The sequence below is a fragment of the Tenrec ecaudatus genome, chromosome 6 (genome assembly GCF_050624435.1).
Source record: "Tenrec ecaudatus isolate mTenEca1 chromosome 6, mTenEca1.hap1, whole genome shotgun sequence".
NCBI classification, from domain to species: domain Eukaryota; kingdom Metazoa; phylum Chordata; class Mammalia; order Afrosoricida; family Tenrecidae; genus Tenrec; species Tenrec ecaudatus.
Genome location: NC_134535.1, coordinates 73,883,065 through 73,906,953, shown reverse-complemented (window position 1 = coordinate 73,906,953; position 23,889 = coordinate 73,883,065). Strand labels below are relative to the sequence as shown.

The window sequence follows — 23,889 nt, the reverse complement described above, 5'->3', positions numbered from 1 at the left end:
AATACCCAGTCCCCCAATACCCAGGCACCAAAGCAGAAAATGCCCAAAGTACCTTGTCTTCAGAGGCCCCACATTCAGCTGAGGGAAGGTGGAGAGGATCCTGAGAGCCTTGGCCTCTTTGTGGCTCCGGAGCTCCCACCAGCCGGCCTTCTTGTTGCCATAAAGCAGCACTGAATGGAACAGGAGATGCCTCATCAAGCCCAGACCCTAGAGTGAGAGCCCAGAGGGCCCTTTGTCTCTCCCCAACTTCTGGGACCGGGAGAACCAAACAGGCCGAGATGCAGTGTGTGTCCAGATGCCCTGTCCTGGGCCCTTGAGCATACGTGTGTCTGCAGCGTCCACCCATCCCCTGGGCTTGGTCATGTGCATTGCAGCTTCCTCAGAAGACAATGGACTGATGGGTGGGAGGGTGATGAGCTGGGCTCCCTATGGGCTGAGGTCCCTCTGGCCCACAATGAAGGGAGGGATCTCCAGAGTGGAGTGGGGGGGACAGGACGTGGGCCCCCCGATAAGACTTCTGGGGAACAATGGGAGGAATTGAAGAGAGGTAACCGCCCTCACCACACCCCACCTCCAGACCTTTGGGGTCAGGGTCTGGGGAATCACAGGGTGATGGGCAGGGGTGTGGTAGATTCTACAGTGAATAGAGGAGGGGTTGAGACAAATGGGATTCTAGGGCTCAGAATGTTTGTGTTTTCTTAGGTACCCCAGAGGTAGATGAGGTAGGTGGGTGGTAACCCCACTGTACTTATTTTAACCACAAATTTTCTGAGTGTTAAATTTGTGGATAGCACTTGAATGTATGAAATGCTGCTGCTGCTTTTTGCTCCTAGAAAATACAATTTTCTATCTCTTCAGCATAACCACCTTCCCCATCCCCACCCCTTATAGAGATCCACAGGGTCCCCAGTTCAAAACCATCAGCAACTCCTCAGGAGAAAGACTGGACTTTCCCCCAGGGGGGCGCTATGAGCCAGCAATGACTTGCAGGCAGTGAGTGTTTGAGTTCAGCAACCCCTCCTCCACCTTCAGGCCCTGAGCTGGGAGCATAGGCCCAGCCACTCCCAGCAGAATTGTGGGAGAGGGCGCTCTCCCATCATCCCTGGCCCAGTACATGTTTCCATCTTAGAAACTACTGGGTCCAACACACTGAGTCCACCGCACATTCGTTCTTGGGGTGAGGGGTGCCCCACGAGAGTGTGGGTCTGTTGTGGGGAAGGGGACCCAACTGCTCTCAGGTGTGAGCAAGCGCCTGGCTTGGCCCCCAAGTGCAGCCCCTGTAAAAGAGGATGGAGTCAGAGGCCCTGGGAGGGGTAGAAAGCTGGGGTAGAGTGTTGAGGGCACGGAGCTCCCTGATGGTTCCTTCTCTCTCCCACCTCCACCCTACAGTAGCCCCAGAGAATCAACCAAGGCCAAGTGTCTGAGGATAGCCTAGCACAGAAATCCCCTTCCTCCTCCAGCCTGGGCTCTGACCCAGGCTGGAGCAGGATTGGGCTTTGCATAGTGGTGGAGGCGGGGCTGGGGCCCAGGAGCGTAGGGTATTTAAGACTGGAAGTCATCAGGGCAGCGCTGAGGAGAATGAGTGGGCTCCTGGGTGCCAGCACCTGCCCAGGCGCAGGAGAGGTCTCCGACCTCAGGTCCTCCCTGGGCCCGGGATTCAGGAAACCGCTCACCGAGGCTGGGTTCCGGCAGCTCTTCGGAGACGCTGAGGAGGAACCGGTGCTACCCACTGAGTCCCGATGGTCCCCGTGGCTGAGGTTGTGGCGGCGGCGGGCTGGCGCCTGCTCGGGATCCTGGGCTAGGCGCATGCTGCTGGCGCGGCTGCCCCCGCTGCGGTGGCTTCCCGGCTACCGCTGGCGGGCCTGGCTGCTGGGGGATGCGGTGGCCGGAGTGACCGTGGGCGTCGTGCATGTGCCCCAAGGTGAGCACCCCCAACACCAGCCCGGGAGGGGGTGCCCGAGTGGGGAAGCCGAGCGTGCTGGTGGGTTCCCGGCGCGGAGAGGTCAGGGGGAGGGGCCTGAAGGCGGGCTTGGGCTGAGGTCTCTGGAGCGCACTAGCCCCGACTTCTGTGCCACCTCCTCTGCTCAACCCTGCAAGAAGTCTGGGACAGGCTCCAGCTCAGCTCAGGGAACTGGAGAGAAGACGCCTGCCCCCCAGGACTCGACTGCCACGGATCTGTGCCCTCGTCCGGATCTGTGCCCTCGTCCGCCCCACTACTTCCCCCCTGGACACGCCAGTTAACCCCTCCCTTCCCTCCAGTGGCAGGTTTCCCATCTCCTATCTTAGCTTCTATTTGTGGGGGTAGGGCCAGGCGTTGAATTCAGAGCTTCATGCCCCCCTGCCCCCCCTCAGATCGTTCCTACCCCTATCTTGCCCACCCCCAGGTATGGCTTTTGCTCTCCTGTCCTCTGTGCCCCCCGTGTTCGGACTCTACACTTCTTTCTTCCCTGTCCTCATCTACACGTTGCTGGGTACTGGGAGACACCTGTCCACAGGTGAGTGATCGGCGTCTTCCAGGACTGCTCTTCCTCTCGGGCATGGAAATGGACCCCCGGTTTGTGGTTTGCCTGCTCATAAAGGCCCGCCCCCCTACAGTCTTATTCCCCTCTTCACCCTCCCACCTCCTTCCTATCATCTACCCACACCATCGGCAGCAGCACAGCGCTCTCTGGAGAGAGACAGAGGTTCCAGGGAGGGAGGATGTACTCGAACTTTTCTCTCTGGAGAAAAGTCAGTTGAAATGAACATCGCTGGGACTTGGGGCCGGGAGAAGAGATGAATAGTCACCCAAAGGGCAGTCCTTCCCCAATCTGCGGGAGGGGCAATTGATCCCCCTGTGGTGTAGGGCGTTCCTGGCAGCTCTGCGCCCATTAGTCGCTCTCGCTGCCTGCGTTGTCAGCAGCTCCTGGCTGAGCTGGTAAGCCTTCACCCTGCAACTTCCCATCGGGTGACCCGGGTCTGAGGGTAGCGCCCCGACCTGGTAAGGGGGGAGGCGACCTGGTAAGGGGGGAGGCGGGGGTCCACACAGCTGCGATGATCTCCCCTTTTGTTCTTCACTGCCTCTTGCCCCACCCCTGCCCAGGAACGTTTGCAGTTCTCAGCCTTATGACTGGCTCGGCTGTGGAGCGGCTGGTCCCCGAGGCCCCCGGGGGGAACCTGAGCGCATTGGAGAGGGAGCAGTTGGATGCTCAGCGGGTTGGGGCAGCCGCTGCCTTGGCTTTCGGGAGTGGGGCGTTGATGGTGAGGGAGGATGGGGTGGGGAGACCCTGGGGACACATGGCGCTGGGAGCGCTGGAACAAGCGGGCTTTGCAGGGTGGGCTGGGTCTCTGGCCGGCGCTCAGGGCTCTTTCTCTCTCTCTCTCTCTCTCTCTCTCTCTCTCTCTCTCTCTCTCTCTCTCTCTCTCTCTCTCTCTCTCTCTCTCTCTCTCTCTCTCTCTCTCTCTCGCAGTTGGGGATGTTCCTGTTGCAACTCGGGGTCCTGTCCACCTTCTTGTCCGAGCCTGTGGTCAAGGCGCTGACCAGCGGGGCCGCGCTGCACGTGCTCGTGTCCCAGCTGCCCAGCCTTTTGGGGTTGCCCCTCCCGCGCCAGATCGGCTGCTTCACCATCTTCAAGGTGAGGGTGGAGGCTCAGGGCAGGCCCTGGAAGAAGGAGGCCGGCCTGGAAGGCGGGTAGAAGGAGAACGGCTTCTTGTCTGTCCAGTGAAGGTCGCCGGGTGGGGAGTGGAAGCCCGGATGCAGGCGGGGCTGGAGGCGGCTGGTGCTAGGCTAGACGCTGAGATCACTACTACCCTGCCCGCAGACGCTGGCCGTCGTGCTGAGGGCGCTGCCCCGCAGCAGCCCGGCGGAGCTGACCGTCTCAGCCCTCAGTCTGGCGCTGCTGGTGCCGGTGAAGGAACTGAACGTGAGATTCCGAGACAGACTGCCCACCCCGATCCCAGGGGAAGTCGTCATGGTGAGGATGGTCCCTGCAGCGTCTGGCGCAAATGCCCCGCTGGACGCGTCCGTCCCGGCCCACCGTCAGGCAATCGGTCCCTAAGGACTTGGTGCGGGCGCCACCGCCCCCTCGTGGAAGGCAGTGGCACTGCAGGCGAGAGGTGCTGCCCACCTTTCCTGGCCCTCTCCCAGAAACCTAGGATGGGCCATGACCCTCCCTTCTACCTCCCACCCTGACTTCCCTACTTGTCCCAAAGACCTGTCACTTTGCCTCCTCGTCCTCCCCACAGGGCTCCCTTGCTGTCTCGCTGGCCACCGCACAGGCTCCTGCAGGGTAATTTCCTGTCCTCACCACCATCAGGTCCCACACACACCTACAGTTCTCTTTCTGGGACTGAGTATTTGCTATGTCCCCCTCCCCGCCCCCCCAGAGACCTTACAACCCGCTGGATGTAGCCTAGCCTTGCTCCTGAGAACAGCGCTCTTGCCAGCCCACTCTTAGTTCTTTCTCACCCCTGTATCTCTGCACATCTGCTGTCAGGTCCTGAGCTCAGACACACCTCAGCTCCCTCAGTCCTGTGCCCCTGATCACCTCCTAGTGTATTGTGGTCCCTTCTCATGCTGAACCATAGAGACCTAGTGGAATAGGAGATTCACATTGGGCTGCTAATCCCAAGGGCAGCAGTTCAAAACCACCAGCTGCACCAAAGGAGATAGATGGAAACGCACAGCAGCAGTTCTACCCTGTCCTATGGGGTCACTATGGGTCTGCACCAGTTTATGGCAGTGAGTTTGCATGATGAGCCCCTCAAGGTCCCCACCCTCACCCCTGCTTGTCTCTCTTCCCCAGGTGCTCCTGGCCTCAGTGCTCTGCTTCACCTCTTCTCTGGACACAAGATACAACATCCAGATAGTGGGGGTGCTCCCTGCAGGGTAAGAGGCCTGTGTGCTCCTCCCACCCCTTGTCTGGCAACCCAAGTCCTTTCCTACCCAGCACCTCTTCTCATCCTACACCTCTCTCCTCTCTGGCCTTGCCTCATCACGGACCCCTCCCTCTCCAGATTCCCTCACCCTCTCCTTCCCAGCCTGACTGAGCTGCCCGGGATTCTGGCCGACTCACTGCCCATTGCCCTGGTGACGTTTGCTGTATCTGCCTCTCTGGCCTCCATCTATGCGGATAAGTACGGCTACACAATTGACTCCAATCAGGTGTGACTCTGACTGGGGAGCCCAACCACACTCGAGAGACCAGCCCTGGTCTGACCTCCCTCCCCTCACTGCATCCCTCCAGGAACTCTTGGCACACGGTGTCTCCAACCTCATCTCCTCCCTCTTTTCTTGCTTTCCCAACTCTGCCACATTGGCCACGACCAGCCTACTAGTGGATGCTGGGGGAAATACACAGGTAAGAGGGCATCTTGGCATGAGGGAAAGGCTGGGGCATCCAGGGCCAGGTAGAGAACTGGATACCCAGGGAGCATGTAGATAGAGGAGGCTGGGATTGGGGGAGGGAGGTGGACTGTCTAGGTAGGTAGGGTCAATGGTAAGGTAATGAGAAGACCAACGAAGTCCACACCTGATGATCTGCTCCCATAAAGATGACAGCCTAGAAAACCCTCTAAGGGAACGCTATAGGATCCTATCGGGTCATTATGAGCCAGAATCCACTTTACTGCCTATAACAGCAGCCTCTAATCTGGAGTCCCTGGGAGGTACAAGTACTCAGTGTTGTTGACATTGATGTTCAAACCAAACCAAAGTAAACCCATTGCCATCAAGCTGATGCCAACTCAGAGTAACCGTTATAGGGCAGGGTAGAGCTGCCCCTGTGGGTTTCCAAGACTAACACTGGACGGGTAGGAAACCCGGCCTCTGTCCCAAAGAGCAGCTGATGTTTTCAAACTGCTGACCTTGCAGTTAGTAACCCAATGCAGAACCACTACACCACCAGTGCCCCTGTGCTCACAGTGCGTTCAACTGTATTTCAGCTCAACTCATAGCAGTCCCAACTGCTATGAGACACAGTCCAAGTGCTCCATTGAGCTTTTTGCCAAGTGTTTTTCCTGTAGAGCTGCTAGGTGGCCTCGAAACACCCATCTTTCAGCACTCAGCCATCGTGCTTAACTGCTCTGCCACAAAGGCTCCGTGCTGAAAAGTTGGAAGGTCAAACTGACCAGTGCAGCTGGTGGCTTGGAAGACAGTTGTTGGCCATCTGCGTTAGAAAGTTTTCAGCCTTGAAAACCCTCCAGCCTGATTCTACCCTTCACTCGGCAAGAACCAACTCACCAGCAGCTGACGGCAATGATAACACTCAACTGGAACCCTGAGTTAGATCGTGTGGACCCATCTGTATTTGAAGATAGAAACATTGCCAACCACTAACCACATTAAGAGAGAAGGATCCCTCTTTTCCTTCCCTCTCTCATGAGGCGCGTTTTTGACAAAGTGTTGAAAAGAAATATCATAGCAAAATCCTCACCCCCGCCCCCTGAATATTTTTTGGTGTTCCTTTCTTTCCGGGCTTGCTAAAGCATGTGTTAGGTTGCCGTTGGGGTCTCCCGCTGCACGAGTTGATTCTGATCCATGACAACTGTGTTAGAACTGTGCCCCAGGGTGATCCAGGCGTGGCTTTCAAGATGGAGGTGAACTACATCCAGGGCAGTGGTTCTCAACCTTCCTCAGGCTGAGACCCTTTCATACAGTTCATGTTGTTGTGACCCCCACAACCATAACATTATTTTCGTTGCTACTTCATCACTGTCATTTTGCTACTGATATGAATCAGGTGACCCTGTGAAAAGAGCGTTTGACCCCCCCAAAGGGGTCACGACCCACAGGTTGAGAACTGAGGACTAGGAGCTTTCTGGCCATGACAGGTGTTTGGGTGGGGGGAGGAGAATGGTGGATGGGAGTGGTGAGGTCTAGAAGGTGTGGAAGGGAGACTTCCTTAGGAGCTGGAGAGGCAGGCAGGGGTCTGCTTGCCCACTGCAGAGCCTTCCTTCTTGCCCCGCTGCCCGCAGTTGGCCGGCCTCTTCTCCTGCGTCGTGGTCCTGTCGGTCCTGCTGTGGCTGGGGCCCTTCTTCTACTACTTACCCAAGGTAAGGGGCAGAGAAGATATAGGCGGGCAGCTGGGTGCACGGGCTCTGGACCAGGCCCTGGGGGAGTCAGCCTCCCTCTTCTGCACCCAGGCTGTCCTGGCATGCATCAACATCTCCAGCATGCGCCAGCTGTTCTTCCAGATGCAGGAGCTCCCACAGTTGTGGCGGATCAGCCGAGTGGACTTTGTGAGAAGTGGCAGCCCTGCTCTCCCATCGCCCATCCCCTCCAGCTTCCCAGCATCCCCTGCTTCTGCCCGAGATTAACCCACTTGTCCTGGTCCTAAGCTTGCAAGCCCCTCCCCCTCACCTTTCCCCTCCCCCACTGTTGCAATGCACATACCTCATGGTACCTTTTCCTCAGAGATAAACTGAAGGGTGGGGTTGATTGAATGCCCTTAGTCTTGAAGCTTCATAACCCTCCAGCTAGCACTGAGCTCAGCATGTGGGGTTTCCCCCATGTTGGGCCAGTTCTAGCCATTTTTCTGGGCAGTATTTCACCCTTGCCCTGGCAATCATTCCCAAAGGTGCCTCTCCCTGCCAGTACGGCCTTAAACCCTTCTCTCTGGCTACTATCCCCTTCCGTGTCCCCAGGCTGTGTGGATGGTCACATGGGTTGCTGTCGTGACCCTGAGTGTGGACCTGGGTTTGGCTGTGGGCGTGGTCTTCTCCATGATGACTGTGGTCTGCCGAACTCAGAGGTGGGAGCTGAATGGAGGGGTGGTGGGGGGGTGATGCTCTGGGTGATTCCCCAGCTGGACCAAGCTGGGGGATATGACCCCCAGCTCCCTGCTCAGGGTGCAATGCCTGGCGCTTGGACTGGCTGAAGGAACAGAGCTCTACAGGCCGCTCAGGGAGAGCCGCAAGGTGGGTGGGCTACCACTGAGGGAGGAAGGAAGGAAAGAGTCCGTTCAATCAATGGAATTGGAATGTTACTCTGACCCTTGGCCCCTTAGCTCCTCCAGGTTCCTGGGCTCTGTGTCCTCAGCTATCCCACACCACTCTACTTTGGAACCCGTGGGCAGTTCCGCCGTGTTCTAGAGTGGCATCTGGGGCTTGGAGAGAGGGGCAAGGTAAGGGCCTCCAATCAAGAGAGTGGCTCCATTAGGCCTGGGAGGCAGTAGGTGTTTGGGGGTGTGGTGGGGAGGGGAGCTTGGGCTCATGTCTCCCTTGGTGCCCACTGACTGCCCCTCTTTCCCCACAGGAGACTCCAAAGCCTCCTGACGCAGGTGAGCTGGGATGACAAGAAGGGAGATTTGAGACTGACCCTGACAAGATCTCCGTCCTCCTGCCTTCCCCCCCTCCTCCCTAGTTGCTGAGCCTGTCAGAGTGGTGGTCCTTGACTGCAGTGGGGTGACCTTTGCAGATGCTGCTGGGGCCAGAGAAGTGGTACAGGTGAGGGAGAGGAGGATGGAGATAAAGCCCCCTGTCACTCCACTCAAATCCCTGACTTCAGTTACCCCCGCCCCCATCCCCATCCCCACAGCTGGCCTGCCGCTGTCGAGATGCGGGGATCCACCTTCTCCTGGCTCAGTGTAATGGTGAGACGAGCCGTCGCGTGGAGGAACCTTAGGCCTGGGAATGACTGGACACTTAGGGAAGGGAGGGGTAATAGGACACGGTGTGAACTTGGGACCTGAGAGCCTGATCCCTTCTCCATGTAGCCTCAGTGCTGGGGACCCTGACCTGGGCTGGACTCCTGGACACAGTGACCCCAGGTCAGCTGTTTGTGAGTGTCCAGGATGCTGCTGCTCACGCCCTGGAAAGACTGGTGAGGGAAGGGGAAGGGAGGGGGGAACAGGAGGGGCTGGGCTCTAGCATGTGAGATGTGGGTCATGGCTGGAGGACACTCAGGAAAAGATCAAGGAGGAACAAGTGGGGCTGAAATGACTAGACCATGTTAAGAGCAGGCTGGGGAGGTTGGGCCTCACTGTGGGCAAAAAGCTGAGGCTCAACCTCCTACGGGGTGGTGGTAGTGGCCCTCAGAGAACTGCCAAATCTCAGGCAGGGGTGGGGGCTGCCCATTTTCTCCTGATCTACTCTGACATATCCCCTCTCTTTTCTAGGAACTCACTGGTCCAAAAAATTGCACAGTGTGGGTCTGATCCGGTCACTTGGAGAGTGGACAGCTCCAACAATGTGGGGGGTTGGGGGGGACTGGATTATGCTCTTAAGCACCCACAATTAGTGTGGCTAATAAAACAAAGCTTGGGGCCTCTGGAGCCCATGAAGTCAGGCTTGGTTTCTCCCTCTATGCCCACAGCATCATAAAAGACACCATGGAGATTGGTTTGTACCAGGTGGTCACCAGCCACTCCCTCCTCAGTTCTCTCTGTCCGGGTGGGGCTGAAGGCGGTGATCAGAGTCCTGGATCCAGCAGTGGGAGTTGGGGACATAGTCCTGGGATTACATCTGTGGGGAGGAGCCCCACACCGAAGGAGAGGAGTGGCAAGGTTTCTACTTTAGTCCCCCTGGGCTCTTTGGCACTTGGGAAGCAAAGCCTGACCCCTCCCTTTCCTGCACTATTAAAGCAGGGTGGGGCAACTTGGTACTGTGGGAGAGAGTCTGGCTCCATCGTGCCCACACTGGGCACTCAAGGAAAGGAGGGGTGTCACCAGGATAAGCCCTTACTAGGGATCGGGCACTGATGAGGAGGGCTGAGGCAGTCATTGGAGAGTGGTCACTGGGTGGTGGTCTTGCTGGGAAGTCCTGGCAGGGCCGAGGCTCTGGGTGGCCATCAATCTATGGTCATGCATTGGAGCCGGTGTTTGAAGAAGAGCAGGCGGTGTTTGGCTACGTGACTTTCGTCCCGTGGCCCCGGGTAACGATAGTGGGCGTAAGTCTCCATACTGGCTTCCCTTGATACCCAAGGAAGCTTCACCTTGGACGCATGATCCACGATGACATCGGAGCAGGAACCCACGCGGAGAGTGCCAAGGCCATCCAGAAAGAACTCTGGAGGTGGGGAGGGGCGCAGAGCAAGGCCCTGAGCATGCAGCAGGCCAAGGGAGAACCGATGGGCAGAGGTGGGTTCCCAAAGACTTCCTGGCTAAGAAATCATGTCAGTAAACCCCTCTGGGTCTTGGTGTTGCGTATCTTGCCTTGCATTTTGAAAACAGGAAAACCCACCACTTCTGTCTTGAAGCCCAATGGAGACCTCACTGGCTGCTCCAAGTGTGATCTGAGCCAGGGGCCTCTGCGGGAACAGTCTGGGGAGGACCGCTTCCCTGCCACCTCACCAGTGGTCTAGGAGTGGAGGTTTATGGGCAGATGGGCTGGGAGGGTGTAGGAGCATTATCACTGCACCCAGCAGCAATCAGGGGGCGCGAGGAAGAGGGACCCCAGTCCAGCACCCTGAGGAATCAGGGTGGGGGTCTCTGCCAGGTCCCACCACTGGGATGCGGGGCTACTCACCCAGATGCGCCACGCTGCTGAGGCGCGGGTCGAAGCCCACCTCGCGCACCTTGTCGGTGCGCGCCAGGAAGAAGTTGACCACACCGTCCGTGACCACACAGCCGGGGAAGCCCGGGAGCTCGTGGTGGAAGCCGCGCCGCTGGTGGAGGCAGTTCCCTAGGCCTGGCGGGCCGGCCTCCACGCTCAGCCGATGCTGGTACGTGGTGGTGAAGCCAGAGATTTCACGCACCGCACCCCCCACCTGCGGGGAGTGGAAAGGGGCTCCAGACACCCTGGCGACACAGGAAGCAGGTGGCCCTCGCTCCCTTGCCACCTTCTCTGGCCCCCTCCTCTCCCTCTTTGAGCCCCCTCGCTATGCTGGGGGGCCCTTCAGATCCCTTTCCAGGCTGCCCCCCACAACCCTGGCTTCCTCTTTTCTCCTCCAACCCTCTGCCTCCCGCCCCTCCACCTCTGGCGCCCCTGCCCACCAGGTCCAGCGGCGTCCTCTCCAGAACTTCCACGAGCCTCTCCAGACGCGTCCGCCTCGTGAAGATGAAGTCATCGTCCACCCACAGCACGTACTTGGTGGTCACTTGGGACACGGCCAGGTTCCGGCCTGCGAACCAGCCCTGGGGGAGGAGTGGACAACACGGGAAGTGTTCGATGGGCAGGGTCAGATGGAGCAGACTCCGAGATAAGACCTCCTCCGCCTCCTGTCCCTTTCCGTCCTCCGCCCCTGACCGGATTGACAGACTGTGACCCTTTTCCAAGGAGCCGTGTGGCGTAGTGCTTAAGTCGGGTTGCTAAATGCAAGGTCAGCAGTTTGAAAGTGCCAGCAGCAGTGCTTTCAGACTGGCCCCAGAAGCCCCAGGGGCGCTTCTACTTGGCCTTGCAGGGTTGCTCTGAGTGGCATTCCCTGGATGCAGCGAGGTTTGCATTTGCCCCTTTGCCAGCCTTTCAGAGCAGGGCAATGGACTGGACGCTGGGTTCCCAACCAAAGCAAACCCCAAACACTCTCAGGCCCACGGAGTGAGTCAGTGTTCTGGGGCTGACTAGCCCTGGAATGCATACGTTCATTCGGGCAGGCAGTAATGCAGCGGCGATTCCCCGGGGCCCCATATGTGCTAGCGGCAACCCTCTGAACGGAAGCTGCAAACCAGACAGGCTGTGCCCTGACACTCCGGGAACCTGTGGGTCTGGTGTGGGGAGGCGGCCTGCCGACCAAAAGCCTGCCCTCCCGGCACACTTGGCACGGCCCAGCCCAGGTTTGCACCTTGCGGAAGGGCATGAGATACTGCTCCACGTGGGGCCCGCTAATGCGCTCTGGCTTTTCACTGTCGTCTGCGATGACGATGGTGATGGTGGGGTAGAAGCGGCGGATACTGGCAATGAGTGCCTTCAGCTGGTTGTAACGAAGGAAGGTCTTGGTGGCGATGGTGACCAGGGCACTGATGTTGTACTGGGCTAGAAGAGGGCACCCAGGGCATGGGTGTAGATAAGGAGGGTCAAGAGTGAGGCGGGTACTGTCAGAGGCCCCAATAAAATGATTTACAAAAGAGAGAGTGAGTGAAGACGTAAAGAAGACAGCCCCCCTCCTAGGGCCTCTGCCCCCACCTTGCCTGCCACAGGCAGATCCAGGTACCTGCCCCTCCCCACCCCCATCAGCCACCAGCCTCACCTCCCTGAGATGAAGCCCCGGGAGGGTACAGCCGAGGGTTGGGGGCATGTCTGATGCGGATGGAGAAGACAGCCTCATGGCCTTCCGTGGAGAAGTGGACTATGGAGAAAGGAGATGTTATGGGGGCTGCTCCCAGTGGCCTTTGTCTGGGGCAGCATGCCCTGGTCAGTCCCCCATTCTTTCTTCAGTCGACTGTGTTCTGCTTCCGAGGCTGGGTGGGCAAGAACACACAGTCCTGTCTCCACGGTGCTGACATTATTATGAGTGGGAGGAAGAATAAAAAAGTTGAAACTGATTCAAAACAAAACCCTAACACCTTTACTTAATGTTGACTGGGTCAGGCAATTTTTGATGTATACCTTAAATGTATCCACTTGCTGAATCCTCACAATTGCCCTGCTAAGGAGAGTCCTACTAAGAAGTTGGCCAATTTGTCCAAAGCTATGGAATTTATGCAGCTATGGAAGCAAGAGAACTGGGGTAGGCAGCCCGCCAGTCTGGTTCCAGGCTAAGTAAACAGAAGTCACAGACTGATAACTATTAAGAAGAAAATAAGGCAGGTAATGTGATAGGGAAGAGGAGACATTGGAGCTGAGATCTGACAAGGAGGAGCCAGCCATGCCAAAATCTGGAGGGAGAACATTCCGGATGGAAGAGACAGCAAGTGCAAAGGCCCTGGGGTGGGAACAGGCTTGGTGTGACAAGCAGCAGGAGGGCTGTGGTACACCCTCTGTGCCACAGGAAGAGCTCAGAAAGGTAACACCTTTGTCCTCCAGAATGTGGTGACCTGGGACTAGAGCCTGGGGCTTTGGGTTCTGGGCCAGGTCACTTCCTGGGCCCTCATGGTTGCCCTGGAGGGGGGACACACCCAAGGTTTAAGTTTCCCCTGACCTGCTCTGGCCCTAGATGAACAAAGACTCCTTCTCTCTGGGCTCTGCTGATGCAGCTGAAACGCCCATTGTGTGGCTTGGCAGCTCTGGCCACTGCCCCAGTGCCTCCCACATCCTCTGCCACTTGCCCCAGCCCCAGCCCCAGCCCCAGCCTTAGCCTTTCTGGATTTTCTCTACCTGCCCACCCTGCTCCTCCCTCCACCCAGGCTTCACACCTGTGTCTGCGGTGTTGGTCTGGTAACTTCGGCTGCTGTATGTGACCAGCTGCAGCTGCCGGTTGAGCTGGTCCAGCCCTGGACTAGTGATAGTGAGCTCAGGCTGCCCCTCTCCTGTGAGAGTCACTCCTGTCACTACCCCTGCCACATCCCAAGTGCCCAAGGAGGCAGTCAGGTTCACCTGGGTGGGGCAGGGGTGGGGGGAGGGGTTGGAGAGTACAGGGTTAGGTCCCACACTCACCTCATGTTTCCCTGCCCCTCCCATCCCTCCCTTGACCCTCTTCCCCAGCGTCCTCACTGCCTACCTGGTTTCCCCACCCTCCAGTTACCTCTCACCTGATATAGTGCCAGCCCTGAAGCTGCCAGCAGGCTTAGCCCTGGGAGAAGAATGGAGAGTAAAGTCACCGAAAGCTGGAGTTCTCTCCCCTGGCTCAGCACACACAACCCAGCACTTTCCACCTATCCTCCTGCTGAGGCTCAGCTGGGCACATTGGCTGTCTTGGCCTACAGTGACCAACTTTTGACTATTTTATCAAGGGCTCATGTGGGAGGATTAGAGAGGTGGGAAATAAGCTGATAACCAAGGACTGAAGTAGAAAGAAAATGTTTTGAAAAGGATGATGGCAACATATGTACAAATGTGCTTGCCACAATGGATGGATGGCTGGATTGTGATAAGAGCTGTATGAGCTCCTAATAAAATGATTTAAAAAAAAGGTGCGGTTGGGGCAGTTTTACTCTGAGGAGCCCTGGTGGCATAATGGCTACACGTTGGACTGCTAACTGCAAGGTCCCACGCTTGAAACCACCAGCTTGCTCCCAGACAGAAGACAGGGCTTTCTATCCCAGTAAGGAGTTAGTCTCAGAAACCCTGGCCTCCAGGTTCACTGTGAGTCGGCCCCCACTTGATGACAGGGAGTTTGTTTTCATAGTGTCAGAGTTGGAATTGACCAGAAGGCAGCAAACAGATTTGTTTCATTTTCGTTTTTAAAACATCTTTATGGCAGCAGTTTGCCAGGCCTTTCTCCCTGGGCACCACTGGGTAGGTTTGGGATGCCAACCTTTAGGTACCTAGTGGAAGGCGTATGTCTTTCACAATTCCTGATAGTCCTAGCACCCCTCTGCTCCCACCTTCCACCTCCCGAGACCCCTCTGACCTCCAAGCCCCCTTCTCATCAAGAGTCCCACACCCCATTCCAACCACCTGGCACCAAGATGCTCCCCAGTGGCTGCACCTCCACCCCCTGCAGGGGGTACTGTAGCGGGGAGTTGGCAGGGGCGATAAGTAGCTGGTCAGCTGGGGACTGCCTCCTGACAAGTGGAGGAAGAGGAAGAGAAGGGAGTCAGAGGGCAGGGGGCTCTCCTAGTAGATGCCCCTCACAGGCCCTCCTCTGCTCTCCCCCAGTCTTTCTTGCTGGCACCTTGAAAGGAAGACCTGGAACTCCTGCTCTCTGGCGGCAAAGGCAGCCCTCAGCTCCGAGGGGTCAAAGGCCTTGGTGTAGTCAGTGGCTCGGACCTGCCTCCGGAAGGGGGGCAGCAGGATCCCCCCTTCACTGGACTCACAGCTGCAGTTGTTCCAAGGCAGGAGTCTGGAGGGGATGGGGGTGGGGTGGGGCATCAACTCGCAGCCCCCCAGCTCCCTGTGTCCATGCCAGAGTTTACATAGCACGGCCCCGTCCAATATGTGTCCCCCTTAAACCCTGCGCCACACGTGGTTCCCAAGACAGGCCCACGGAGAGGATGCCACGTGCCCTAGGTCTGGATTTTACAGGGCCAATTAACTGGGCTTTTCAGGAGGCGCCTGCCTACCATTCAAACCTCATGTGGAATCCCCCTTTTGACTCACTCCAGTCCCCTCCCCTAACTGAACACCCAGCCTCCAGACAAGATAGATTTCCACCTGCCATTCCCTCCCCGCCTGCCACCCCGCCCCCACCCAGGTCCCATGGGCTGGAACCCTTGCCCACTGTCGGTCCTGTCCCCACCATACTCCCTAAAACCAGGAACTAGCGCTCAGCGCTGGAAGAACCCCCCCTCCAGCTAGCAGCTCAATGGGAAGCTTCCACACTCACCCCACCACTTGCTCCTTGATGCGAACCGGGATGTGTGCATAGCGGGGCTCAGGAGTAAGATCAGGTAGTTGAGGCCTGGGGGCTCTTTGTGGGGGTGTCCACAGCGCCAGCGGAGACCGGAGGCCCGGGGAGGTTCGGAAGCGAGCGTACAGCAGCCCCAGCGAGGCGCAGGCGAGCAGCAGGACCAGCGCGCAGAGGGCCCGGCGGCCCAGCCGCATCCTGGACAAGGGGACGCGTGAGAGCGCGGTCGTGGACCGCGCCCGGGGAACCCCGCAGCTCTGCGGGGCGCGTTCCTCCGGAAATCGAGAGTGCGCCCAGTGATTCTTTACCACCGCCCTGCCGCCCACTTCCTCTCGCTCCCCGCCGCCGGGCTCGCGGCCTCCTTTCTTCTGGCCCTAGGCAGCAGCTGGGTTTGTCTGCAGCCCCGAGACCCAGCATCTTGATACAATAGACGGTCGAGGAGGCGGTTTGGAAGCGGCAGCTCGTGGGTGGGATAGCGCCATTAATACCCCGGAGGCCGCCGCCCGCCCCGGTTTGCGCACCCCGCCCCCAGCCCTCGCCCCACATCCAGAGCATCACCTGGGCCAGGGTGCGCTGCAGAGAGCGGTTCCACACCCAGCTGGTCATGAAAAACGGAGACTCCCGGCCGTGCTGTTGGCTGGCCCGGCGGAGGTGATCCCTCCCCGCCGGCGGAGGTGACCTGGTGTGTGGGGGGGTTGTCTCGGGAAGCGGTGGGAGGAAGGGATGGATGCTGGGTGGGGGGGACCGGCGCGCATGCCAACGCCTCCCGCCTGCCACTCGGCCCGCGTCGCGCCCGGGCTGACCTGTCTACCGCTCTGCAGCCGAGGCCAGCTTGCAGTCGGATCCGCGCCGGGCTCCCAGCGCCGGCCTAGGGGTCCTCGTGGAGCCGGCGGTCTCGGGGCGCGCGGGCCGGGGGTGGGGCGCGCGTGAGCCGGAGGGCGAGGCTCCTGCAGCCTGAGCAGCGCGCCCGAGCCCTCCCGCCCGCGCACCCGGGCTTTGTGGACAGCGACGTGGAGATGATTTCTGGGCGTTTCCTGGTTAAGCAATCGAATTGAGAAAAGGCAACGTTTTGCCGCAGGAAGCAAGGCTGGGGGGGGCGGGGATCCCAGTACCCCTGTTCCACTGGCCGTTGGAGAGAGCTCCTGCAGCCGCCCGGCACGCGTTTCTTATCGCGGCGCCGCACTGCTCAGATCCAGGGCTGGTTGCGGCCGAGGCTCTGGCTCGGCGCCGGGAGCTCAAGCTCCGGGGCGTCACCTGGTGGGCGCCGAGGAGATCGCAGGGGCTCAGAGCCGGTGTCTTCTCCTCCTACTATCCCCCCCCCTTTCAGCCTTTCACCCCTAAACCCTGGCATCTCAGACATCTGTCCTAGTCCCAACCACCCTGTTGCCTACTCGTTCAGAGCCTCCTATCTCTGTTGCACCCAGGAATCAGCAGTAAGGGCTCTGGGAAGGGATGAGTGCCCTCTAACACTCCATTTCAAGGACGTTTGGCATTATTAGGATGAAATCAGAGAAACAGGCCTACATCTTTGATTGAAAACAAAGGCTCTGCCTGGTCAACAAAGGCATATTTAAAGCCTCCGCTCCTGTGTCTGACACTTCCGCGGGGTGCAGTGGTTACGTAGCTTGACTGCCAACTAAGAGGTCGGCGCTTTTAACCAACCCAGCTCCTTGGCCTATCTGTACAGGCTTGCAAACCCTGTGGGGCAGTTCCGGTGACTCAGATTCGACTGGAGGGTAGTGGGTTTTTGTTTGTAGCCACCATGGAGTTCACCAGACGCATGGTGACTCTCTCTCTCTCTTTCTGGGTGTAAATAATTTTTAATAGACCAGTCATTGGTTTTACAAATACATTGGAGACAAAAATAATGATGCACCCATTCATTTTTTTGATATAAAGATTGTATTTATATCACAAGATTGTATTATTTAGTTAGTTGTATTTATTATTTAGTGTTCCTATAAAATAACAAAACATAATTGAACATTTTTATGTTAATTAGAAAATAAAGTAAGCAAAGTAAAACAAATACATTGGAAAATCATGCTGCCAACATTGAATTCAAACTTTAAAAAAATAATTTTCTTGGGGCTCGTACAACTCTGATCACAATCTACAGGTACATCCATTGTGTCGAGCACATTTGTACATTTATTGCCCTCATCATTCTCAAGACATTTGCTTTCTGCTTGAGCCCTTGGTATCAGCTCCTCACTTTTTCCCCTCCTTCCCCGCTCCCCCTCCCTCATGAACCCTTGATAATTTATAAATTATTATTATTTTGTCATATCTTACACTGTTTTTTTAAAAACATTTTATTAGGGGCTCATACAACTCTTATCACAATCCATACATATACATACATCAATTGTATAAAGCACATCTGCACATTCCCTGCTCCAGTCATTCTCAAAGCATTTGCTCTCCACTTAAGCCCTTTGCATCAGGTCCTCTTTTTTTTTCCCCTCCCTCCCCGATCTTACACTGTTTGACATCTCCCTTCACCCATTTTTCTGTTGTCCTTCCCCCAAGGGAGGAGATTATATGTAGATCCTTATAATCGGTTCCCCCTTTCCACCCCCCCACCCTCCCTCCACTTGTACAACTCTTTTCACAATCCATCCATCCATTGTATCAGGCACATTTGTACATTGGTTGCCCTCATCGTTCTCAATGAATGCAATCTTGAGCTACCGGTCTGTGCACTCCGTTGCAACTGCTTGTGTGATAGCAGAAGTTTTCATATCACCTCTGTCAGTTACTACAACCCCCACATTATCTTCACAATGAAAGAACACACCATCTTGCCCTCTGTATGACTTCCGTATTCCCCCTGCTGAAACAAACAAACAAACAAACAAACAACCTCACTGCCATGAACCGATTCTGACTCATAGTGACCCTATAGGACAGCATTCAACTGTTCCTATGGGTTTCTGAGACTCTTTTTTTTAAAACATTTTATTAGGGGCTCACACAACTCTTATCACAATCCATACATATACACACATCAATTGTATAAAGCACATCTGTACAGTCTTTGCCCTAATCATTTATTTTCTTCTTTTCTTTTTTTACATTTTATTAGGGGCTCATACAACTCTTATCACAATCCATACATATACATACATCAATTGTATAAAGCACATCCTCACATTCCCTGCCCCAATCATTCTCAAAGCATTTGCTCTCCACTTAAGCCCTTTGCATCAGGTCCTCTTTTTTTTTCCCCCTCCCTCCCGCTCCCCCCTCCCTCATGTGCCCTTGGTAATTTACACAGTTATTTTGTCATATCTTGCCCTATCCAGAGTCTCCCTTCCCCCTCTTCTCTGCCGTCCATCTCCCAGGGAGGAGGTCACATGTGGATCCTTGTAATCAGTTCCCCCTTTCCAACCCACTTACCCTCCACTCTCCCAGCATCACCCCTCACACCCTTGGTCCTGAAGGTATCATCCACCCTGGGAGCCTGGGAGACTAACTCTTTATGGGAGTAGAAAACCTCGTCTTTCTCCTGTAGCGTGGCTAGTGGTTTTGAACTGCTGACCTTGTGGTTAGCAGTCCAATATACTTTCTTTCTGAGCTTTGGTTTCCCTCTTTTGACCGTGACCGTCGCCCTGCAGAGGGCGATCTGTTCAGCAGTGTTTCTCCCCTTCACAGAACGGTAGATTTGGGGCTCCTGTGTTGTCAGCCCAGTTGATCACGGCTTCTACCCAAACACTTAGAGAAATCCACAATTTTGCACCGGAGAACCCACCACACTGTCACGTTGACATCTTGAATGCTGGGAAAGGGCAGAACGCGCTGTGACGTATCTTTCTAGAAGCATATTGCCAAGAGTCCTGGTGGAATAGTGGTTAAGCGCGGGGCAGCTAACCCAATTCTCCCTGGCCTACATGGTTGCTCTGAGTCAGAAAGAACTCCATGACATGGAGTTTGGTTTGAGTTTATTTTCAGGCATTTCTTCCTAAAGAGTTGTTGGGTGTCGGTTCAACCACTGACCTTTGGGCTTTCAACTGATGGCAAACCACTGTGCCACCCACAACCCAAACCCAAACTCCCTGCCACGGAGTCCATTCCCATCCAGACGCGCCCGTAAATCGCCGGCCTACTGGGGACTGGAGTGGGAGAGGCAGGAACAAAGAAGCCTTGGTCATTGTAAAATATGATGCTGGTGATAAAAATGACTGCAACATTTGCATGATAGGATTTTGCAAGACCGCCATTTTCAAAGAAATGGGAAAACTGCCTACCAACTTCATAGGGAAAGGGAAGAAGCCCAGAATTGGCAAAGAACTCCTCAAGAAGAATAAAGTGAGCGGTTTGCACTACTTCACTTTAAAACTTATTACACAGCCACAGTTTTCAAAACAGCCTGGTCCTGGTATAATCATAGCTACTTGGACCAATGGATCAGGACAGAAAATCCAGAAATAAAAGCATCTGCATACCGACAACTGACCTTTGACAAAGGCCCCCAAAATATCAAATGGGAAACAGGTCCTTTTTAACACATGGTGCTGACAAACTGGATGTCAACCTGCCGAAGAACGAAACAAGATCCTTCCCTCACTGTATTCACGAGGACAAATTCAAGAGGGGTCACAGACCTTGAGGTCAACCTCAAACTATCAGGATCATCCATGGGAAAACTGGGACAGAGCTAAGTCCTTCAGAGCAGGGTACACATGGCCTGTGGGACATAAGAAAGGATGCGCTCCAAGAGGAAGATGGGCTAGCTGAGACCCACTAAAGATGAAACCCTGGTGTACAGCGAGAGACTTCCTCAGGAGAGCAATGAGAGCCCAGGACTAGTAAAAGAGACTTAGTCATGACATAACAAAGGGCTTCTTATGAAAATCTACAGAACCTTGAAAGTTTCCAACAAGAATAAAACAAACCAAGCAAACAAAATTCCTGACAAGCCCACTGAGGAGGCGGGCAAAAGACTTGAACAGGAGATACAAGAAGGAGGAAATCCGAATGGTCAATAAACATATGAGAAAATGTTCCCAATCACTAGCCATCAGGAAATGCAAATCAAAACAACTATGAGATACCACCTAACACCCACAAAGATAGCCCAATTCAGAAAGACAGAGAGCAACAAATTCTCAAGGGGTGTGCTAAGACAGGAACTCATATTCACTGCTGGTGGTCCCGTAGCAGCCACTGTGGAAAGGGATTTGGCATTACCTAAAGCAGATGGAAATCGAGCTACCATATGACCCAGCAATTCCACTGCTGGGCATAGACCCAGAAGAAATAAGAAACAGACCATGACCAGCCGTCTGCTCTGCAATGTTCGTTGCTGCACAGTTCACAATTGCAAAAAACTGGAAACAGCTTAAATTCCCATCAATAGACAAATGGATTAAAAAAACTCTGGTACATTCCCACAATGGATTACTACACATCCCTAAAAAACACTGACGAAACTGTGAAGCACCTCATCTCATAGAAAGAGTTGAAGATAGCATGCTGAGTGAACTTAGCCAAGCACAAAAGGTCAAGTGCAACATGAGTCCACCGAGTTAAGTTCAAACAGCAGAACAGGCACAAGGGAAAACACACACAACACACAGTCCCCAGGCTGAGGACCAGATATTCTGGCAAGAGCCAGACGAACCAGTGATTCAGGCATCATCAACACCAGGTTCACAAAGCACTTGTGCTAAAAGGCCAACAGAGGGGTGGGGGAAGAATAAAGATGGCAGTGGGGGTGGGGGTGGTGTCACGGTACTAAACCACTCAATGGCGGGGTCTTGTTTACATTTCCCCAGGAAGTGGGGAGTGAAGTAGACCTGATTCCGGTGTGCCAGTTCCCAAGGACACTGTTACTGCTCAGAGCAGCTCGTCCCCAGAGACGACTGCAGGGCCACCCTCAGCTTCCAGATGTGACGTCTCGCCCTTGGTGACAGGGCCACATCGGGCAGCCCTGAAGATGCCTTTCAGGGAGAGTGGCCTGTTGACCAAGATCAGAGTGCAACAGGCCAGTGATGTGTGGGAAGCCACCAAGTCCCTGAAGAATCCCACGCATAGACTTCAGATTTGGGGAGCTGCACTTGGCACCCCATCTGAACTAGATGTGGATTACTCACAAGGGGCCACACTGAAAGACTAGCGGGTTAACTGGGGTTTTGCGGGGCACTAGATGGCTCCATCCCTAATCACTGGAATAGCAATGTGGACTTACGGCAGGGGTGTCAAACTGGCTGCCCAAGGGCCGCATGTGGCCCCCGAGGTAATTTTTTGTGGCCCACAATGCCCTGAAATAAAATGAAAATAGAAAAATTGTTATGAAGAAAATAGCACTTAGGGGAGATCGAGGCAATACCGTATACACAATTCCCTTGTTACATTTTATTTCAGAGCATTGTGGGCCACCAAATTTGCCTTGGGGGCCTCATGAGACACGCAGGTCTCCAGTTTGACACTCCCAACTTATGGGATGCTCGCCTTTCAGACATGAGTTAGTTAAAGTTTATGTGCCAACCTGACCAATAAACACATGTGGGGTGAATTGAAGGGTGGAGGGAAAAATGGCTCGGTGAGCCTCACCTTTATAGTTCTTGGGTCTCTTGCTTTGTGATGGTCGCACCAGCGTGCAGCTGCCTTAGCCAGTTCCCCATTTCAGCTGACAAAGCTCACTTCCTGCAAGACATCCCCAAGGAGAAGCCGCATGGACCTACCCCGATGCAGCCCTGGGTGCTGGAGCAGCAGTGTGGAGACCCCTGCCAGAGCTGAGACGCTTACACATTCACTGACTCTGCTTTCTTCCTGCAGTCGGCATCATTGCGTCTGTTTTGTGAGATGGAGGAAGATTTTGTGGATTGGTGTCAGACATATGGGTTAATGTTGGACTTGTGGGCTTGGGCAGCACTGGGTTGGGATGTTTTCTTGATGTGCACTTAACCTTTATATAATACTCTCTTATGCATATGAGTTTCTGTGGATGTGTTTCTCTTAAGTACCCAGACTCGCACAGACCACAATCACTGAAGGTGAAAGGTATGTATGAGTGGTAACCCTGAAATAAACGGGGAATGGAACATGTCGTCCTTTGCTTTCTTTAAACAGACAGACATTAATCTGCTCTACGTTATTATTCTTGCGAGACTTGGGACTATTTTTATGGGTGGTTTCTTTTTGGCGTTTATCTATACAAGTAATCCAGGATAGGTCACCTTAGGGAGACAGCAACTGGACTGACGGTTCCTGGGGGGCCTGGGAGGAGAGGGGCCAGGGGAGGGGAGCAGGGAGTCCATAATGAGGGGTACAAGAGAAGAGTAAGTGTTCTAAAATTGACAGAGAGGAGTGGGTAGCTCTTCTTTCTTTCTTTAAAATCATTTTATTGGGGGCTCATACAACTCATCACAATCCATCCATACATCAATTGTGTCAAGCACATTTGTACATTTGTTGCCCTCCTCATTCTCAAAACATTTGCTCTCCAATAAGCCCCTTGGCATCAGCTCCTCATTTCCCCCCTCCCTCCCCACTGCCCTCTCCCTCATGAACCCTTGACAATTTATAAATTACTATTTTGTCATCTTACACTGTCCAACATCTCCCTTCACCCACTTTTCTGTTGTCTGTCCCCCCAGGGAGGAGGTTATATGTAGATCTCTGTAGTTGGTTCCCCCTTTCTACCCCACCCTCCCTCCACCCTTCTGGTATCCTCATTCTCATAACTGGTCCTGAAGAGATCATCTGCCCTGGATTCCCTGTGTTTCCAGTTCCCATCTGTACCATTGGTCTAGCCGGATTTGTAAGATAGAATTGGGATCATAATAGTGGGAGGGGAGGAAGCATTTAGAAATTAGAGGTCAGTTGTATGTTTCTTCGTTGCTACCCTGCACCCTGACTGGCTCGTCTCCTCCCTGCCACCCTTCTGTAAGGGGATGTCCAGTTGTCTACAGATGGGCTTTGAGTCCCTACTCTGTACCTCCCCTCATTCACAACGATATGATTTTTTTGCTCTTTGATGCCTGATACCTCATCCTTTCGACACCTCGTGATCACACAGGCTGGTGTGCTTCTTCCACGTGGGCTTTGCTGCTTGTGGGTTGCTTTTATTGACGTAGTTAAATAATTGAATTGTATTGGAGAGGAGTTACTGATATGTGAATGATGGGTAAACATAACTGTGGGGTGGGAGGGAAAATATGAAAAAATTTAAAATATACACATGTATGCATGTGTAAGCAGATGTATTTTGAGCTTCTACTTAAATCCTGCCTCAGTACAAGAACGGTTCATTCTAATAATGTGGTATTGTATGATACTCACTTTCCTGTCAAGATCTCTGAAGACAAAATAGGTGAATAAGCAAATGTGGTGAAGAAAGCTGTTGATGCATGCCTGTTAAATGACATAGCATCTGGGGTCTTAAAGGCTTGTAACTAACCAATGGCCATCTAGCAGAGAAGTGACAAAGCCTACATGGAAGAAGCACACCAACCTGTGTGATCATGAGGTGTCCTTGGGAAGAGATATCAGAAGTTCAAAAACAAGCAACCAACTTGATGTGAAAGGGTGTGGGTGAACAGAGACCCAGACTCACCTACAATTCTGTAATCGGACAGTCCCTC

The 23,889-nt window shown here is 54.6% G+C and overlaps 2 protein-coding genes across 3 annotated transcripts; one reads left to right on the top strand and one right to left on the bottom strand.

Moving 5' to 3' along the window:
- Window positions 1-1,578: 1,578 nt before the first annotated feature.
- Window positions 1,579-10,102, top strand: LOC142449984 (solute carrier family 26 member 10-like). Of its 2 annotated transcripts, XM_075551381.1 has the most exons (18): window positions 1,579-1,921; window positions 2,385-2,495; window positions 3,083-3,240; window positions 3,450-3,614; window positions 3,801-3,953; window positions 4,785-4,867; window positions 4,996-5,143; window positions 5,226-5,339; window positions 6,955-7,032; window positions 7,123-7,218; window positions 7,624-7,730; window positions 7,827-7,896; window positions 7,986-8,102; window positions 8,234-8,258; window positions 8,342-8,424; window positions 8,516-8,570; window positions 8,694-8,800; window positions 9,096-10,102. In XM_075551381.1, the coding sequence occupies exons 1-18, from the start codon at window positions 1,579-1,581 to the stop codon at window positions 9,132-9,134; spliced, it is 2,052 nt and encodes a 683-aa protein (XP_075407496.1). In that variant the 3' UTR covers window positions 9,135-10,102. The 2 variants fall into 2 exon arrangements, with proteins under 2 accessions (XP_075407496.1, XP_075407495.1); XM_075551380.1 differs by lacking the exons at window positions 1,579-1,921; window positions 2,385-2,495 and having other exon boundaries at window positions 3,088-3,240; window positions 5,020-5,143; window positions 9,096-9,875.
- Window positions 8,908-16,483, bottom strand: B4GALNT1 (beta-1,4-N-acetyl-galactosaminyltransferase 1). The gene is made up of 11 exons (XM_075551379.1): window positions 15,857-16,483; window positions 15,278-15,496; window positions 14,627-14,794; window positions 14,410-14,516; window positions 13,542-13,582; window positions 13,206-13,386; window positions 12,101-12,199; window positions 11,696-11,886; window positions 10,911-11,051; window positions 10,444-10,684; window positions 8,908-9,984 (listed from the first exon to the last, which is right to left on the bottom strand). Exons 2-11 carry the CDS (start codon window positions 15,493-15,495, stop codon window positions 9,767-9,769), a joined length of 1,605 nt encoding a protein of 534 aa, XP_075407494.1. The 5' UTR covers window position 15,496; window positions 15,857-16,483; the 3' UTR covers window positions 8,908-9,766.
- Between the last annotated feature and the right edge of the window lie 7,406 nt (window positions 16,484-23,889).